Source organism: Elephantulus edwardii, unplaced genomic scaffold, assembly GCF_000299155.1.
Source record: "Elephantulus edwardii isolate Elephantulus edwardi_28Jun2011 unplaced genomic scaffold, EleEdw1.0 scaffold00291, whole genome shotgun sequence".
Classification (NCBI taxonomy): Eukaryota; Metazoa; Chordata; class Mammalia; order Macroscelidea; family Macroscelididae; genus Elephantulus; species Elephantulus edwardii.
Genome location: NW_006400041.1, coordinates 1,964,033 through 1,983,627, shown reverse-complemented (window position 1 = coordinate 1,983,627; position 19,595 = coordinate 1,964,033). Strand labels below are relative to the sequence as shown.

Here is a 19,595-nt window from a genome sequence, read left to right as displayed (position 1 = left end):
AAAAAAAAAATTATCTCTCTTAAAAGTACACATTTTTAATTAACAGTTTGAACTCATTTAAGACCTTAATTAAATCTTCATCTTCCTGTTATTCCATTTTATATTGACTCTACAGATTTCTTGAGTTCATTATTTACCAGACAGATCCCTGTCTTTTATTCTGCCTTCACATACAGTGATCTCCTTTATCACTGTAAATCCTGAAAGGAAAGAATTACATTCAGAAAGCAGGTGACACAGTGAAAGAGCCCATCGATGAAGTAAATTTAAAAGTATCAAAGTATCTGAATGAAAATGAGGGCTGGCTGTTTGCTTCTGTTTTGTTGGGTAAAGAGGGGGCACTATACAGTAAGGGGTGGTTGATCAGATATTGTAATATATCAGTGGAAATCAGTTGTCATCAGTGGTTTGTTTTTTTTTTTAAATTTTATTAGTTTTAATGAACATTTAGAGATTTTGGGTTCTCATTCATTCATTGTTGCACTGTTTTCTCTACCCTCCTCCCTGGTTCATTCTTCTTCCCTCCCCCCCGAATGTCTGTTTTAATTGTCCAATTGCCATAGTGCTTGTCAAAGCCAGTTCTGATTAATCTCCTTTGTCAGTGTGTCCTTTGCCATTCCCTATCACTCCTCCCTGAGAGAGACTTCACCCTGATTCATAAGGAAAAGGGGATGGTGTATTCTCTTAGCTACTTCCTGCTGAAAAGGGATGCTGTGGGTTTCAGGGTGATCTTCTCTCACTACTCTAAAGGGCCCCTTTGGCAATAGGAAACACATAGACTGTTATGGAGATTGATTTTGGAATTTAGATGCACTGTTATTAATTGTGCTTAGCCGTACATGTTCATATCCTTGAAGATGTATCATGGAGGTGTTGCAGCCTAGAAGACACAAATTTAACAAGTTAAAAGTACATGAGTCAAAAATTAACAATCAATAATATTCCGAGTAGAGGTTCTAGTAGTGGCACAAATCAAGTTACAGAGGGAAGTATTAACAATATCATCATTTCCAATCCAGAGATATATGTTCCAATGCAGTACCTATTTTCCATAAATGGTTTTGGTAAGAGGAATGTTGTAAATGTGGATACATTTCCACTATTCCTCCTCCATGCCACGATATAGTGTTATTAGCTTGAGCAGTTATAAATCCATTGCCATCCTTACTCTAACTTAGTTCTTTTTTTTTTAAATTTAAATTTGTTATTAATTTCAGTGAAAATTTACAGAGGCTTTGGATTTCCATTCATTCATGCTCAAAATCCCTAGCCCTAAGAGAGATGCAAATTAAAACAACTATGAGATATCATTTCACCCCAGTCAAAATAGCAAAATTTAACAGAACAGCAAGCAACAAATGATGGCAAGGTTGTGAAGAAACTGGAACCCTTATTCACTGTTGGTGGAAGTGTAAAATGGTGCAATCCCTGTGGAAAGCAGTATGGCGCTTTCTCAAAAAGTTGCAAATAGAGATACCATTTGACCCAGCAATTCCACTACTGGGAATATACCCCGAAGAGACCATAACTGACATCCAAGCAGATATATGCACACCCATGTTTATTGCAACTTTGTTCACAATAGCAAGGAGTTGGAAACAATCTAAGTGCCCATCAACAAACAAATGGCTAGAGAAGCTGTGGTATATTCGCACAATGGAATACTATGCTGCATTGAAAAACAAGGAACTCATGCAATATTATTCAGAATGATTAACTCTGGAAAACATTATGCTGAGTGAAATATCCCAGTCACAAAAGGACAAATATTGCATGGTGCCACTGTTGTAGAATGGGACTGACCTCGGGGTTGGGAAGAGACTGAGTAAGATGGGTTCAATAAAGTATACTGCACTGAAACAGAGGAGGGAGAAAACTGTTTAAAGGAGATATGTGATTAGGTATTTCTGTCATGACAGGAGTCTAGAGCGATGGCTACATGGTGGAGTGGACCTGGGGGAGGGTTTGTAAAACAATGAAAGAATCTTTTACTTTTCCAAGAGGGTAGTGTTCTGGGGTAGGGGGGAGCCTTGGGAGGGGACAAGTCATCAGTGTTTAAAACACAGTGTGTACGACTGTGTTATTGTTATATGCCATCTAGTTGCCTGCTCTATCCTGTGACAGTGTTATTGTCTCTGACACACCTACTCCCCATTATCCCTGTCATTAAGTCAATCCATCTCATCAAGGGTCTTTGTCTTCTGCGCTGTCCCTCCACCCTCCCAAGCATGACGTCCCTCTCCAAGGACTGGCCCCTTCTTGCAGCATGTCTGAGTAAATAAAAAACAAATAATGATTTGTAAACTTCCATTCATATCAGAATAAAATAAAAAGTTGTTATGTGCCGTCGAGTCGTTTGCGACTCATAGCGACCCTGTGTACAACAGCCCTAAACCATGCTCTATCCTGTGCCAATCTCACTGCCTCTGACACACCCATCCCGATTACCCCAGTCACTGAATCTATTCACCTCATAGAGGAGAAAAAAAAAAACTTTCTGAAGCAATTCTCTAAGTATTTGGGATTAGTCAAAAATTACATGACAAGGGGGCCCTGGTGGCCTAGTGGCAAGAAGCTGTACTGCAATCCTGAAGGCACGTGGTTCGAATCCACCAGATGCTCCACTGGAAGAGGAGGAGCAATTTTCTCCTGAGCCAGTCGGATCTGGTTTGATGGCACATAACAAGAAAAGGGGGGTTGGGGAAAAAGAAAATAAAATTTCAATCTTTAAAATAGAGATAAAATGACTCAAAATGACTCAACTACCATGGATTGACTTTTAACTACTTCAAGCATCTCTGTGTGCCTTACAGAAAAAAAAAATCTGTTTTCCTAGATTGTTTTGTGAAGTGTCATTGAGTCATAGACGACTTATAGCGACCCAGTGAATGAAAGTCCTCAACACTTGTGTAACTTTCATCTTTTCTCCAGGTTCATAGGGTTTCCGGAAGCAAGCTATTACGGAAGTGGATGCCACTCCTCCTTCCAAGCTTGTTTTAATCAGGAGCTCCACCAAACACTGTCCACCATGGGTAACAATTATCACATTTGACACATCGGTGTCTCAGTGTTCAGCTTCACAGCAACCACAAGTTACCTCTGTACAGCAAGTGGGCATACCAAGGCTATACGACCTAGAAGAATCTTCCAAGATAGTCAGAGCTAATCTGTTAGCCTGTAATTTAATATTTAATATTTGAATGTTGTTGAGTTGGAACCGTCAAGTTGAAACTAATCCTTAGCTGGCCTTCCAGGGGGTTTTCAGGGGCAATTAATCGCCAAGAAATGAGATTGCCCATCTTTCTCCCACAGAGCAGCTGATGGATTCCCAGAAACTGCAATACAGCTTCTTAGAACTAGACCACGAGAGCGTGACTAGAAATTATAAAATGAACTTTTCTATTATCTCTTTTGATCCTCACCTTACTATTGCGAGACAAAGCCAAGAGGAAAGTAGTGACTCATGATACCTCAGGCCAGATGACAGTTGAGGAGAGGCCAAGCCACAACTCAGGAGAAGTTTTCTGCTTCCCCCTCTTTTTTGTTCCAAGTAGCTTATCTGCCCTCAGTCTCTAGTGAATCTTACTCTCAGCTAAGTGGTTAACCTCTCCTCTTTCCTGGACATCCCTTAATGTCTATGTCTTTTAATACCAATATTTGATGAGTGAATTTGATCATTATAGAGTCATCTTCAAATGACTAGGAGTCAGATATACAACATTGCCTTGGTATAAACAAACCTTATTTAAGTGACCATTTTCTATTTTAAAATTTGTTTCCACACTCTAAATCTGGAACTGAAATCACCTGTTAGTGAAAAGCACAGTGGGATACAACATGAAGAATATTACACATAAGATCTGTGCCCTACTTTAAACCCATCAGTATAAGACCAGAAGGTCAACATTGAGTCAAGAGTAAAAAGTAAAAATGAAAAGATCAGGGCACAGGCAAACAAGAGTACTGGAGACAGAGCACAGTTAATGAGAATGTTGACACACTGTGATCAGAGTAAATAAGGTCACTAACAAGATGTATGGAAATTGTCAAATGGGAACCTATCTTATTGTGTAAATTTCATTAAATCTAATAAAACATTTTTAAAATATTTTAAAATTATCTCTGTAACTTGTTGACATTCTCAGTATTTTCATTTGAAACACTGGACATTTTTTCTTAATTTCACAAGTCTGAATTTTTCTGTGGCATACACCTGTGTATGTGTAAAAATAAGTAATTAAATAAAATCAGAGCCCAAATCCCACCTGCAAATACATGGTTGTGTATTTGCTGTGAGAGAGTCACTTGGGCTCTTTAGGGGTTTAGGAATTATCAGGTGATAAGTATTGTTTGTCTTTTCACCTCTTGTTTCCTAGCAATATCTAAATACGTCAGTTCTAAATGTATTTTAAGAAAATCCAGCCATATACAAACTGATTGTTTTGGTTTTTCTCTTCCTTCAGGGGAAAATAGTTCATCAAAGTTTAAATATTATAAATTCGTTCTCACAGAAGGTAAAGATACAACAAATACGTTCATTGTCAGAAGATATACGTTTTTACTACAAACGATTACGGGGCAACAAAGAAGACTTGGAGCCAGGGAAAAAGTCAAAGGTTTGGAAATGTTATATTTTCAGGTTCCTGTCTGTTAATGTTTTGTTACTATAACCTGTGTGTGTTTGGCACTCATGTTTCTCCTGTGCCTCTTTGTAGATCGCAAACATTTACTTTGATCCTGGACTGCAGTGTGGAGATCACTGCTATACTGGCTTACCTTTTCTCTCCAAATGTAAGTCACCTGGCTTCACTCCCCAAGTAATTGTTTTAAGTAAAAGGCTGCAACTTTAAAAGTCCATCCCTGGCTCTTAGTACTGTAGAAATCAGTAGAAGGAAAATTGACTAGTGATAATAGATGTAAGGCAAATTATACCATGCTATTTCCTTGTTTTCGTTCTAATGCGAAACCTATACTTGGACCAGGAGGCAGTCGTCAGAACAGAGCAAGGAAGGGAACACTGCATGGTTCAAAATTGGGAAGGGCATATGCCAGGGATGCATCCTGTCTCCATACCTTTTCAACCTATATGCAGAACAGATTATCCGGGAGGCTGGGCTCCATGAGGAGAAATGTGGGGTCAAGATTGGTGGACAATTTATCAACATTCTGCATTATGCAGATGACACAACCCTGCCTGAAGCACCTGCTACAGAGGGTCAAGGACTGCAGCCTTCAATATGGATTGAGGCTCAAGGTCAAGAAGACAAAGATTCTCACCACTGGACCAATTGGCAGCATCAGGATGGATGGTGAAGAGATTAAGATTGTACACAGCTTTAGTTTGCTTGGCTCCATAGTCAACAGTCTTGGCACCAGCAGCTAGGAAATTAAAAGGCGCATTGCCATGGGAAAGTCTGCTGTTAGGGACCTCTCCAAAGTGCTGAAGAGCAATGGTGTCTCTCTGGAGACTAAGGTGCATCTGATACAGGCCATGGTCTTTGCAATCACTTGTTATGCATCAGAGAGTTGTACAATGACCAAGGAGGATAGAAGAATTTTTGCCTTTGAGCTGTGGTGCTGGAGAAGAGTATTGAGAATACCATGGACTGCTAGGAAAACAAACAGATTTGTCCTGGAAAGGGTTAAACCGGGTGGCTCCTTGGAGGCAAGTATTCTGAGGCTCCGTCTAACATACTTTGGACATGTTGTGAGGAGAGACCGGTCCTTAGAGAGGACATCATGCTTGGGAGGGTGGAGGGACAGCGCAGGAGAGGAAGGCCCTCTATGGGGTAGATTGATTCAATGACTGGGATAATTGGGATCAGAGTGTCAGAGACAGTGCGATTGGCACGGGACAGAGCAGAGTTTAGGGCTGTTGTACATAGGGTCGCTATGAGTCGCAAGCCACTCGACGGCACATAACAACAAACAACATTTCCTTGTTTTAGCTGAATCCAAAATACATCCTGGTATAGCCATGCAGGAAGATCTGTGGGATGCTGACTGGGATTTGCATCAAAACCTCTTCAAAGGATGGCTGGGGATAAAGGAAAATTCAGATCATCGGTGAGCGGTTTTGCTTTTTACTTATCATCATAAATTTGAAATATTTCACTTAATTTTACTCTCTAAATGTTATTATGTTCGTTTATTTATTAATAGCAAAGAAAAGATGCTTAAACTTCAGAACATTAATAGTGAGTAATCTTAGCTTGGAAGGAGGAGAGGCATCCACTTCCATAATAGCTTGCCTCCGGAAACCCTATGAACCTGGAGAGAGGATGAAAGGTACCCAAGCGTCAAGGACTCTCCTTTCATAGGGTCGCTATGAGTCGCGTGCGACTCGATGACACTTAACAACATCAATCTTAACTTGTCATTTTAATCATATATTACAGAAATACACTCAAACCTTCATGTCCACAGATCCCAACCACAGATCAAAAACCTTTGGAGGGTCTGGTATCCTAAAGAATAATTGATTGCCTTCAAGTCAAGCATGACTCATAGCGACCCTATGAACAAATGGTCTCAAACCCCTCTACAACTATCGACATTTATCAAAGTTCATAGGGTTTCCAGAGGCATGTTGTTTAGGAAGTAGATGCCATTCCTGCTTCCATGGTCAGAGTAATCCCTCAAAGGCTAAGTAAGAAGGAGTGTAAAGTGCAATTAACTTAACATTTAAATTATGTTAGATATTATAAATAATCTAGAGTTGATTTGAAGGATGTGTGTAGGTTATCTGTAAATATGGCACTATTTTATAGAAGGTACTTGAAAATCAATTGATTTCACAGAGGAACCAGTCCTCTGTGGATAGCAAAGGATGACTATATATAGATTACAATATTCCCCTTATTTTTCCTGTAGACACATACTTTAAATTCTTTGAAATTGTCTTTATGTAAGGTAGCTATATACTCTCCGTAGACACAGGCTTTGTATGGGAATGTTTGGGGGTTTTTCCTACTAGTTTATTTACAAAATTCAAATAGAAATTTGAACAAATTCTTTGTTTCCCTCACCTCCCCACCCATTAAATTGTACAGCCCAATGATTAACCCCTCCTTCCCCCTGCACATCCACATCCCTCCGCTTCCAGCCTCACTGACCCCTCCTGGATCCTTATTGTACAGTGAAGGTTTTATATAATATTTATCCTTGTGGGACTGATTTAGTTCACTCAGCATAATGCTCTTCAGTCTCTCCCAAGTTAGATGATAATTTACAAAGTTATTGCTCCTGCGTGCAGCATAGTATTCCATTGTGTGAATGTACTAAAATTTCTCAATCCATTTGTTTGTAGTTGGACATTTTGCTGTTTCCATGTTCTTGCGATGGTGAATAGTGCTGCTATGAACATTGGTGTACAAATCTCAGTTTGTGCCTCAGTTCTCATATCTTCAGGATATATATGTATATATATATGCGCTAAATAGTGGAATAGCTGTGTCATATGAAATTTCTATGTTCAGCTTTTTGAGGAAGTGCCAAACTGTCTTCCAGAATGGTTGCACCATTTTACAATCCCACCAAAAATGTATAAGAGTTCCTTTCTTGCCACATTCTTTCCAATATCTATTACTTGCTGCCCTGTTGACCTTTTTCACTCTTACTAGAGTGGGATGGTACCTCATTGTTCTTTTGATTTATATCTCTCTTATTGCCAGTAATTTGGAGCATTTCTTTATGTGTCTTTTGGCCATTCAAATATCGTCCTCTGAAAATTCTTTACATATCTTTTGCCCATTTTGTAATACGGCTATCAGTATTTTTCTTGTGGTGGCCCAGGAATATTCTGTAAACTTTTGTTGTAAGACTCTTGTCTGAGATGGTATTACCAAATGTTTGTTCCCAGTCTGCAGGCTTTCTTTTCACCCTGTTGGAAATAGTTTTTGATGCACATATGGATTTAATCTTTAGCAGGTCCCATTCATCAGTTTTATCCTCTTTAGACTGTGCATTTCTGATTGTATTTGGCAGTCTCTTTATACCTTGGACTAGCACTTCTATGATGGATCCAAGTTTGTCTTTATGAACGGTTTTGGGCTTTACTCCCAGGTCTCTGATCCACCTTGAGTTGATTTTTGTTTATGGTGTGAGATGTGGATCCTGTTTCAGCTTTCTACAGGTAGAAGTCCAGTTTTGCCAGCACCATTTGTTGTCTTCAACAACATTATCATTTCCCCATTTGATAGCTTTGATTTCCTTGTTGAGTATCAGCTGACCAAAGATAGCTGAGTCTATTTCTGGGTTCTCAGTTCTGTCCTATTGGTCTATGTGCCTGTCATTGTACCCAGTACCATGCTGTTTTGGTTACCATTGCTGTGTAGTAGGTTTTGAGGTCAAGGATTGCTATGCCTCCAACCTCATTTTTTTTTCTCAGAAGTGTTTTGCTTATTCAGTGTCTCTTGTCTCTCCAAGTAAATTTGATACTTTCCCTTTCAATCTCTATGAAAAATGAATTTGGTATCTGGATTGGGATTGCATTGAACATGTAGATTGATTTTGGTAGGATTGTCATTTTCACCATTTGAGCACATTTTTCCATTTCTTTATTGTTCATATCTTTTATTGTGTCTTTCAGAAATGCTGTGTAGTTTTCTTTGAATAGGTCTCTTGTATCTCTAGTTACATTCACTCCCAAGTATCTGAATTTGTGGTTGGCTATTGTAAATGGTATTGCTTTCTTTATTTCCATCTCAGAGTTCTCTTTGTTACTGTAGTGGAATCCTTTTGATTTTTTTATATTGATCTTATATCCTGCCACTCTGCTAAATTGGCCTATTAACTCTTAACAGGATTTTTGTTGAGTCATTGGGATTCACTATATGAGAATGTTTTTTACCTACCACTGACCTCTGCTAAGGGCAAGGAAAGTATTTTATATATTCAGTTCCACAGTGGGTTAAGTGATTGTCTAAAGAACTTCGCGCTCAGATTTCTCTCCCTTTTTCTAAATGCTAATTTCATAAAGGGCTCAACAGCATAGTCAGAGGGGCATCACCACTGGTCTTTGATGGGTACACAATGTTTTAGTGGTAAATCAGCACTATATCCACACTTAAAAGCCAAGGTATACTTATTTGGCAGTGTAAGAAATTGTTTCTTTCATGTGGTTTAGAGGGGAGTTTGACTGGAATAGTAAGAATATGAAAGCTTTTCTTCTCATCTGGTTAATTTGACATATATTTGTCAGTGTCGTTGAGCTGTTCCAGCTAATAATACTCTAAAATTCTCAAGCGATTAACAGTGAAATTTGAGAACTTTTCTCTATCTTAATTGCTTTATCTGCTGTGAAAGTTTTTAAAAAGCATTTACTCTTAAATGGTGAAAATCAGTACAAAGGGGCTTTCTCTAATGGATTTGTTAAAGACCCACTAATTAATACTCTCCTTGGCCTTTTATATGCCCACAGTGGACATTACAAATTAAGCCTGTGGATTTTTTAACATACTGTGTAGTGCTATCTTCATTTCAACTGGCAGGGAACTTCCTCACCTCACACTCATCACCACCCCTACCTTCCTGCCTGTGTACCCAGCACCCCTCTGCTAAAGCCCTGGATATCCTGCCCTTTCCCGCTGTGTCTAGGTGCACAGTGAGTGTGGCATTCTCTCTGCACCTACCTAGTAAATGTCTACCCAAAGGCAGTGCCTCTGGAGGTTTGAATCTTGACAGCAACTCCATGAGAGAATGATATGCAGTCTCCTCTCATGCAATTTACAGCTTCAAAAACCCAGAGGAGGGTCTCTTTTGACTTGATGACAATAAATTTTTGAGGCTTATAAAACCTATATTTTCCCTCATTATTAGAGTGTCATAATTAAGTAGTGTAGTGCAAGAAGCTGTGCTGATATCCAGAAGGCACATGGTTTGAATCTACCAGCTGCTGTGCAGGAGAAATATGAGTAGCCTCCTCTTATGCAATTAATTGCTTTTAAAAACCCACTGGAGGGTCAGCTATGGCTTGGTTCCAACTTGATGGTACACAACAACAACAACAATGAAGAAAATGGAACTTCAGTGTTTTGGCCCAGGGTCTTTAACTACACTTATAATGCTGTTTCCTTAGGAATTCTGGCTTAAGTTCTAAACACTTTGAAGTAAGAGCATTTTCAAGTGGATTCCTGAAGATTGCCGAAACTTGTATCGACATAAAACCCTCACATGTATTACTTAAAGTTTTCATTGCAAATCAGGATTTTTTTTTAATAGTAAGGGAGGAAAGGGTTGAATGCCAGTTTATTTCTACTTACAATTATCTGTGCTCTGCTGCTGTTTTCAGGGGCAATTTACAGAACTCTGAAAACCCATTAGAAGTCAGTGCTGACTCGATGGTGTATGATAGCACGCGTTGTCTAGGTCTGTCCACTAGGCCACCAGGCTTAAGCCTTGCAGGAATCCTTAACATCATGTGTTTTTAAATACATAACTTATAGCACTCCTTTCTTTATATACCTTCTTCTTATCAATATATTACCTAATAGAGTTCAGATTTTAGCTTTAGTCTTCATTGAATTTATGCATTAAAAAGTTTTTCAAAATTGACACAGGATTACATTAATGTTATTGATACTAGTGCTAAGATTTGTCATCATTTATGTAGTCAGTAAGAAAACAATACAGGTTAAATATTTTGTCAGTTTTTTGTACCAAATAAAGACAACATATAGCATTAAAAGCAAGTTGTTGTTGTTGTTATGTGCCAGCGACTCTTAGAGACTTTATCTACAACAGCTCTGAACCCTGCTCTGACTTGAGCCAACCTTACTGTCTCTGACACACCTACCCCCCAGTATCCCAGTCTCTGATTCAATCCATCTCATCGAGGGTCTTCCCCTCCTATGCTTTTCCTCCACCCTCCCAAGCATTATGTCCCTCTCCAAGGACTGGTTCCTCTTTGCAGCAAGCCCAAAGTATGTCAGATAGCAAGGACCAGCCTGGTTTCACCCTTTCCAGGATGGGCCTATTTATTCTCTTAGCAGTCCTTTTAGAAGGATTAATACCTAGTCCCTATTCATTACTCTTCTCCAGCACCACAGCTCAAAGTCATCAATTTTCCTTCTGTCATCCCTAGTCATTGTCCAGCTTTCTGATGCTTAGTACCTAATTGTGAAGATCATGGTCTGGATCAGGCACACACATTAGTCTCCAGACTGACATCATTGCTCTTCAGTACTCTGGAGATGTCCCTGACAGCAGACTTCCCCAATGCAGTTCATCTTTTGATTAAAAGCATAAGATAATATAAATCTGTTTTTCCTGGAGTAGAATAAACTTCTAAGTTTCCTAACCTAATATTTCTTATATTAATAATTGACTCTTGTTCTGTTACTTTAAAAAAAATTTTTTTTAGACTAAATGCTATATTTGAAGTAAATACAGACCTTCAGAAAAATATAATATCAAAAATCACGGCTGAGCTCTCCTGGCCTTCCGTACTCAGCTCACCCCGACACTTGCAGTTCCCACTCACCAGCACAAACTGCTCTTCGGTAAGCATTCAGAGACTTGGGGGTCTTAGAAATACATAATAGAATAGCAGCATATTTAATGTTGCTTTTAATTATAGGAATCTTTCTTTTAATGTTTTCAAACTCTATTTAAGGAAGAAGAGATTACTTTGGAAAACCCTGCAGATGCCCCTGTTTATATTCAGTTTATTCCTCTGGCTTTATATTCCAATCCTTCAGTCTTTGTAGATAAGTTAATGTCAAGGTGAGTTTTGTTTTAGATAATCAAAATATTTGGTTTTGTTAAATTATTTTACTTAGTTAAAACTTTACTAAAGCTTATAGAGTAGGCTTTGAGAAATTCTGGATCTATAATTGAAGTCAAGAGAAGATTCTGGGGAGAGAAGTTGGTATTATGTTAAGCATCTAGAAGTGTTTTCATCTTAAAGTAAGAAGGATTAATACCTAGTAAAACATTTTTTTTGTTTTTGTTTGAGTCCCAAATGATTTGTAAAGAGAGAACAAGTAAATCTCTCAAACATTTCTGTTTCTTAAAATGAACAAGATAACATTTATTTTTTAAAGTAATTAATCTAGTAATATGTCAACTATAATTTGCAAATTAAGTACAGACTTGATAATTACTCCATAATTCTTTTAATTATGATGATGCTTATAAGTAAATATGTGTACATTTTGATTTTAGGTTTAACTTGAGTAAGACGACAAAGATAGATTTGAGAACACTAGAATTCCAGGTATTCAGAAATAATGTAAGTATTCAAAATTCTTCCCATTCCAAAGAAATTATTTTATGACATAATCAATGTAAATATAAAAGCTACTAGAAATAAGAAGTCCAATAACTTTTTGAGGCAAAAAAACTTCAAATAAAAAGTGAATGAGATTGAGTTCAAAGTCAGGCACAATATGTAGAAGGTTCTGTGTTCCTATTTTAGGCATTAAAATACTAAGCATTTCAAGACGTATGTAATAGCTATAAGATACTCTTAGATATGTGGAAGAGATATGTATAAGTGCATGGCATATTTTTATTCAGGATTAAATTTTTCAGCTTGGTCATTTAAATTTAAATTCAGAATACTTTCTAATAAAATTGTATGTTTCACATATGGCTGACCTAAGGCTGGTGGTGTTAATCTCTGTTCCATGCTTGAGGTCACTTAGCACAATAGCATGCATGATTTTCAATGATAGGTATTCTTGAATTAGTAAATTTGCATTTACTATTTTGTTTGGGTCACAAAACTGTTTTTCTATCATACAGATCAAACTGAGCAACAGCTAACAGCTCATTATTATCTAACCCTTACTGTAAAGTATGTATCCATAAAGTACCTTGCACACTGGCCCAGATCTTTTGGCCTCCATACCCATTTGGCCTGTCTAGTGCTCCTATAGCAGAAATATCACGAAAGAAGCATAAACAGATGATGTCTTACCCTTTAGGGGACTAGCAGTCCAAATGCAGAGTGCCAGCTCCTGAGGAAGGCAGGCTTAGTGCTTCCTCCCCAATAGCGCCAAACTTACTAGCACAGAGGTCAGGTTCACCAATGCACACTTCACTCCTGACAAGGATTTATAGTTTTGTTTTGTTTTTTAAAAATCTCATATTTATTGCAGTACTTTGTACAGTGTATTTGAGTAAAAGTTTACAGACCACATTGATTTTCCAATTAAAGGAGTCATATACTTTCTATTACAATTATGAAATTCTCTTAGCCATAATCAATTTTTCTTTTTTTAATTTTTATTTTATTTTATACTGATTTGCTCACAAAGTTCATTGTTTCACACTATTCTTCATTCTTACAGTGTTTCATGCAATCATTTCTATGCATTATAGTTTATTAAATTAACCACCAGTGGACTTCAGCCATCATTACCCACACTTTTCAGGTCCCTGCCAGATCCTTCCTATTTCCTTCACCCCTTCCCTCCACCCACCAAACTGTGCAACCCTTTGGTTTCACCCCTACAAATCCTCATCCTTCTCTGTTCCTACCCCTTCCCTGCTTGGGTCCCCATACATGTTTTACTAGTCATCCTTCTATTTTTACATTAATGGTCTTATGCAGTATTTTCTACTCTACAGATTCTCCCACAATATGTATTTTTCAAAATTGTTGCTCCTTAGTTTTACATAGTATTCCATCGTGTAAATGTATCATAGTTGCTTAGTTTATTCAGTTGGATGTGAATAACGCTGCTATGAACATTGGTGTACAGATCTCTGTTTGTGTCTCAGTTCAAAATTTCTTAGGGTATATTCCTGGTAGTGGAATAGCTGGATGGTACAGAGTGTCTGTGTTCAACTTTTTGAGGAAAGGTCAGACTGTCTTCCACAGTGATTTCATCATTTTACAATCCCATCATATGTATATAAGAGTTTCCACCTTTCCACATCCTCTCCAAAGTTTATTGTTTGTTGCCCTGCTAAACTTTGCCACTGCTAATGGTATCTCATTGTGGTTTTGATTTACATCTCTCTTATTGCCAGTGATTTTGAGTGTTTCTTCCTGTGTCTGTTGGCCATCCTAAAGTCTTCCCCTGGGAAAAGTCTTTGCATGTCTTGTCCCATTTTGCACTTGGGTTATCAGGTTTTTTCTTCTGGAGGCCCTGTAGGTTTCGGTAAACTTTCATATGAGACCCTTGTCTGAGATAGCATTGCCAAATGTTTGTCCCCAGTTGATAGGTTTTCTTTTCACAATGTTGGAAAATTTTTTTGATGAGCTCAGAGATTAAATCTTTAGAAGGCTCCATTCATCAATTTTATCCGCTCCAGATTGCACATTTCTGACTCTATTTGTCAGTCTCTTTATACTGTAGCTAGACCTTCTAGGTTTGATTCCACTTTGTCTCTTATGAACTTTATAGGTTTGGGCTTTACTCCCAGGTCTCTGATCCACCTTGACTTGATTTTTTTGTATGGTGTGAGGTGTGAGTCATGTTTTCAGCTTTTTAAAGTCAGCAGTCCAGTTTTGTCAACACCATTTGTTGAAGAGGTTGTCATTTCCCTATTTGATAGGTTTATTTCCTTGTCAAATATCAGTTGACCATCGAAGAGAGGTCTATTTCTGGGTTCTTGATTCTGTTCCCTTGGTCTGCATGCCTGTCATTGTACCAGTACCATGATATTTTGGTTGTTATTGCTGTGTAGTAAGTTTTAAGGTCAGGGGGTACTATGTATGCCTTTCACTTCATTTTTGCTTTTCAGAAGTGCTTTGCTTATTTAGAGTCTCTTTCCTCTCCAAATAAACTTGGTCCCTTTCAATTCGCTTTTGATCCCTTCCCTTTCGATCACCTTGAAAAAATGAATATGTTATCTGTATTGGGATTATGCTGAACATGTAGATTGCTTTTGTAGGATTTTCAGTTTCACAATATTGAGTCTTCCTGTCCCTGAACAAGGAACATTTTCCCATTTATTTAGGGCTTTTATTGTGTCTTGAAGAAATGTTCTGTAATTTTCTTTGTCCATGTCTTTTGTGTGTATAGTTAGGTTCACTCTCAAGTATCTCCATTTGTGGTTGAATATTGTAAATGGTATTGCTTTCTTGGTTTCCTTCTTTGAGTTCTCTTTGTTACTGTAGAGAAATTCCACTGATTTTTTAGATTTTGATCTTGAATCCTGCACCTGCTACTCTACTTAATTGGTCTGTTGACTCTAACTATTTTTGGTTGAATCCTTGGGATTATTATTTCATCTGCATATAGGACAATTTAAACATCTCTTTGCTAATCTGGATGCCTTTTATTTCCTTCTCTTGTTATATTGCCTTTCTTTCAAAACAATATTGAATAGAAATCATGACAGTGGGCATCCTTGTTTGGTCCCTGTTGGCAAAGAAAATGCTTTTGATCTTTCTCCATTGAGAATGATACTGGCTATTGGTATTGTGTATATACGTTTCACTATGTTAAGGAAATTCTCTTTTATTCCAATTTTGCTAAAAGTCTTAATCCGGGAAGGAAGTTGGATTTTGTTAAATTAAATGCCTTTTAAGCATCAATTGCTAGGATCATATGGTTCTTGTCACTTGCTTTGTTAACTGTGATGAATTGCATTGATTGTTTTTCTTAAGTTGAACCATCCTTCCATACCTGATATGAATCCCACGTGGTCATGATGAATTGGGTTTTTTTAAAGTGCTTTTGGATTCCATTGGCCAAGATTTTGTTAAGGATTTTTACATCTATTTTCATAAGAGGTCTGTAGTTTTCATTTTTGGTAATAACTTTGCCTGGTTTTGGTATTAGGGTTTTGGTATTGGGGTTATCTATCTCTTGGAGTGTTCCTTCTTTTTCTATTTTTTTTTTTTAATTAAATGGAATTGTTGATAAATCTTCTCTGAATGCCTGGTAGAATTCAGCCGTGAAGCTATCTGGTCTAGGACTTTTTGTTGTTGTTGTTATTGGGGAGTCTTTAAATGACCTTCTCAAATTCTTTTGTGAAGTGTCTGTTCAGCTGTTCTACATTTGTACATGTCAGTCTGGGTAGGGCATGAGTTTCAAGGAATTTGTACATTTCCTCTAAGTTTTCAAATTTATCCAACTATAGCTTTTCATAATACAATACTACAGATTTTGTTTCCTCTGATTCTGTCATTCCTTAATCGTATTATTTGTGTCTTCTCCTTTTTTTTTATTAAGTTTGCCAATGGTTTGTCAATTTTATTGACCTTTTTGAAAAACCAGCTTCTAGTTTTATTGATAGTTTCAGTTGTTTTTGTTTTCTGTCTTACTGATTTCAGCTCTTGTTTTTATAATTTCCTTTCTTCTAGAAACTGTGAGGTTAGATTGTTGCTGTTTGCCTATTTGATGAAGGTATTGCGTTAGATCATAAATTTTGCTTCTTTCTTCATTTTTTTATGTGTTTGCCTATTGCTATGAACTGCCCCCCAGAGGACTGCCTGAGCTTCATCCTCTAAATTGGTACATTCACATTAAGTGTAATAATTGACAGGCCAAGTTTTATCGTTGCCATTTTGTTGTGTTTCTTTTTGTTGTTTCTTCTTACGGTGGTCCATCTACTTTCCTTTAGTGTCTCTGTGTGAAAGACTTCCCTTTAAAGTTCTTATATTTTCATTATTATTTGTTTCAAGGAATGTTTTTATTTCATTCTTTATTTCTTCCATAGTCCAATCATGTTCTAGCAAGATATACTAAGCTTCTACATTTATTGCTTTATAAGCTTTATCTTCATGTAGTTAATTTCTAGTTTTATGGCATTGTGGTCTTAGAAGATAATTTGTATCATTTCAGTGTTTTTATTTTTTTTGAGACTTCCTTTGTGTCCTCCTATGTGATCAATTCTGGAAAATGTCCCATGTGCACTTGAGACAAAAGTGAATTGAGTTTTTGTTGAGTGCAATCCTTAGAATACGTCCACAGGGTCGAGTTGGCTGAATGTGTACTTTAGAGCTTCTGCATCTTTCTGTTTACAGTTATTTTATGTTATTTCCAGGTCTATCATTAGCAAATGATAGATGTTGAGCACCATTATGTCTTCTTGATCTTCTGTGCCTTTAATCATTATATAGTGCCCTTCCTTATCTTTTATGGTCGTTTTCATTCTGAAGTCTAGTTAACCAGAGATTAGTATTGTCACTCCTGCTTTTGTGTGGAGGCCATTTGCTTGGTATATCCCCCCCCATACTATGAATTTGAGTCTTTCTTTCTCTTCATCTCTTAAATGTGTCTCTTGTAGACAATATATTGATGGGCTTTGTTTTTTTTATTCATGCTGTTAATTCTTTTTCTTTTAATTAGTGCATTAAGTCCATTCACATTAAGTGCGATTATTGACAGGCCAGGTTTTATAATTGCCATTTTGCTGTATTTCTTTTTTATTGTTTCTTGTACTGTATTCCATCCACTTTCCTTTGGCGTCTCTGTGTGTAAGACTTCCCTTAAAAGTTACTGTAGATTTAGTCTTGTTTTCAAAAATCCTTTAAGTTCTTTCTTTCTGCAAAGGATGTGATTTCTGTAAGGGGCAATAGAATGTAAGGGACTCTATCCTTGGGACATGGCTGTGTGCCTTGCACATAGAGGTATCTTCAGAAGGAAAATTGCAAGCAGCTCTCATGAGGCTCTCTGAGAAGGAAGATTACAGGCAGTTCCCATACATCTTTAGACACTGACAGTTGTGAGAGTAGAAACCAGTGTTTCTGCTCTTGATAAGTTTGTTGCAGATGTGATAAAGCACAGTTTATGAATACAAAGAAGTCTTACTTGAATGTATGTTTTTTCTCTAACTCTTTAACTGGCCCATTGGGCCTTAGGAGGTAATCCATTTCTCTATGAACTATTCCTTTGTTTCTGAATGCTAATAAAAGCAAAGGTTTTGGGGTTCCTTGGCTCTGGTGGCCTGAGTGAGCTCTAGCCTTTCTGGATTTATATTCGGCTTTGCTAGTCTTCCTTCGGCTTCACCCACGAGAAACAACAATTTCTCCTTCATATTTGATGGAAAGCTTTGTTCTGTACAGAATCCTGGGTTGGCAATTGTTTTCTTTCAGCTTTCTGTATATACCATCCCATTGTCTTCTTGCTTGCATGGTTTCTGCTGAAAAATCAGAACTTAATCTGATGGCTTTTTCTTTCGCTCTTTATTTTTTTCTTGTGCTACTTTTAGTATTCTTTCCTTATCTTTTGTTTTGGAGAACTTGACTATGATATGTCTTGATGTTTTTCTTTCAGGGTCTAGTCTATTTGATGTTCACTTACCTTCCTGAATGTGGATTTCCTCAGTCTCTATAATACCTGGGAAATTTTCTTTTAGTCCCTCTTCCACTTTTTTTTCCCCAGTGATTTCCCTATCTCTTATTTTGGAATTCTAGTTGTATGTATGTTATTCCTTTTACCATCATCCCACATGATTCTAATGTTGTCTTCCTTTATGTCTCATCTCTGATTTTTCTTCTAGTGTGTTTTCGTTGTGGTTCTTGTCTTCCAGCTCACTGATTCTCTGCTCTATCTCTTCTCTTCTACTGTTTTATCCCTGCAGTGTTTTGGACATGTCTGCCATTTCTGGATTACCTCTTCACGTATAATCTGTTCTTTCGAATAATCTGTACCCTCTATCTTGTGATGATTTTTTTTTACGTTCTTGTACCTCTTTACTATAATTTCAATTCTTTCTTCCATGTTTTGTCCTTTATTTCATATTTATGCAAGTTGCTCCCCATCAGTGGTTGCCATTGTTTCATTTGCACCTTCTTCAGTAGCTGTTCAAATAATTTCTCATCAGTATATTTCTTCACCTCTAGAGTATTCCCTTTACTTGCAGCTTTCATTGTTTCTTTCATTGTTTGTACTTTGTTTTGTAGCTGTTTGAATGTCTCCATATTAACATATATGCCTTCTTGACTCTGGGATATTCACTGGGTCTGCAGTATTCTCTGCTTCCCCCCCCCAAGAAGTCTTAATTCATTTTCTCACAGTGTTTGAAGCATCCTACTGCTTTCTTGACATTATGTGAAGTTTTTCTTGATAAATATTAGGTTGTTTCTTTTGTGTCTGATTAAATTGTTGGCAGTTTGTATATTTACTATGTTATTGATCAATTGACAGATTGAAATGTTCAATCTAATGGCAGGCCTCTGAAAACCCTATGTACAACACAACACATGTAGATGAACAGAAAGGGCAACCTAGGTAGAACTTTCAAGCATGGAAATACAAAGGAAGAGGAACAGTTGTAAGCAGACACTAGTAATTGGAACATGGAATGTGAGAGCCATGAATATAGGAAAATTAGAAATTGTTAAGAAAGAAATGGAACGCATAAATATTGGCATACTAGACATTGGAGAGATGAGATGGACTGGCATGGGCCATTTCGAGTCAGATGATCATATGATATTCTGGAGACGAAAAGGTGAGGAAAAGTGGAGTTGCTTTCATAGTTAAAAAAGAAATTTCTAGATCCGTCTTGAAGTACAACATTGTGAGTGATAGGATTATATCCATATGCTTACAAGGAAGTCCAGTGAACACCATAATCATTCAGATATATGCACCAACAACCAGAGCCAAAGAAGAAGAAATAGATGATTTCTACCAACTCTTACCGGCAGAGATAGATCGAACATGCAATCAAGATGCATTGATAAT

General features: G+C 37.4%; 1 protein-coding gene across 1 annotated transcript in view; it reads left to right on the top strand.

Moving 5' to 3' along the window:
• Positions 1–19,595, top strand: part of TMEM131 (transmembrane protein 131) — a 408,192-nt gene that overhangs the window by 297,998 nt on the left and 90,599 nt on the right. The window contains exons 20-25 of the mRNA XM_006900709.1: positions 4,464–4,616; positions 4,716–4,791; positions 5,949–6,066; positions 11,363–11,501; positions 11,615–11,724; positions 12,166–12,232. Coding sequence (XP_006900771.1) covers positions 4,464–4,616; positions 4,716–4,791; positions 5,949–6,066; positions 11,363–11,501; positions 11,615–11,724; positions 12,166–12,232 — 663 coding nt within the window. The remainder of the gene's footprint in view (positions 1–4,463; positions 4,617–4,715; positions 4,792–5,948; positions 6,067–11,362; positions 11,502–11,614; positions 11,725–12,165; positions 12,233–19,595) is intronic.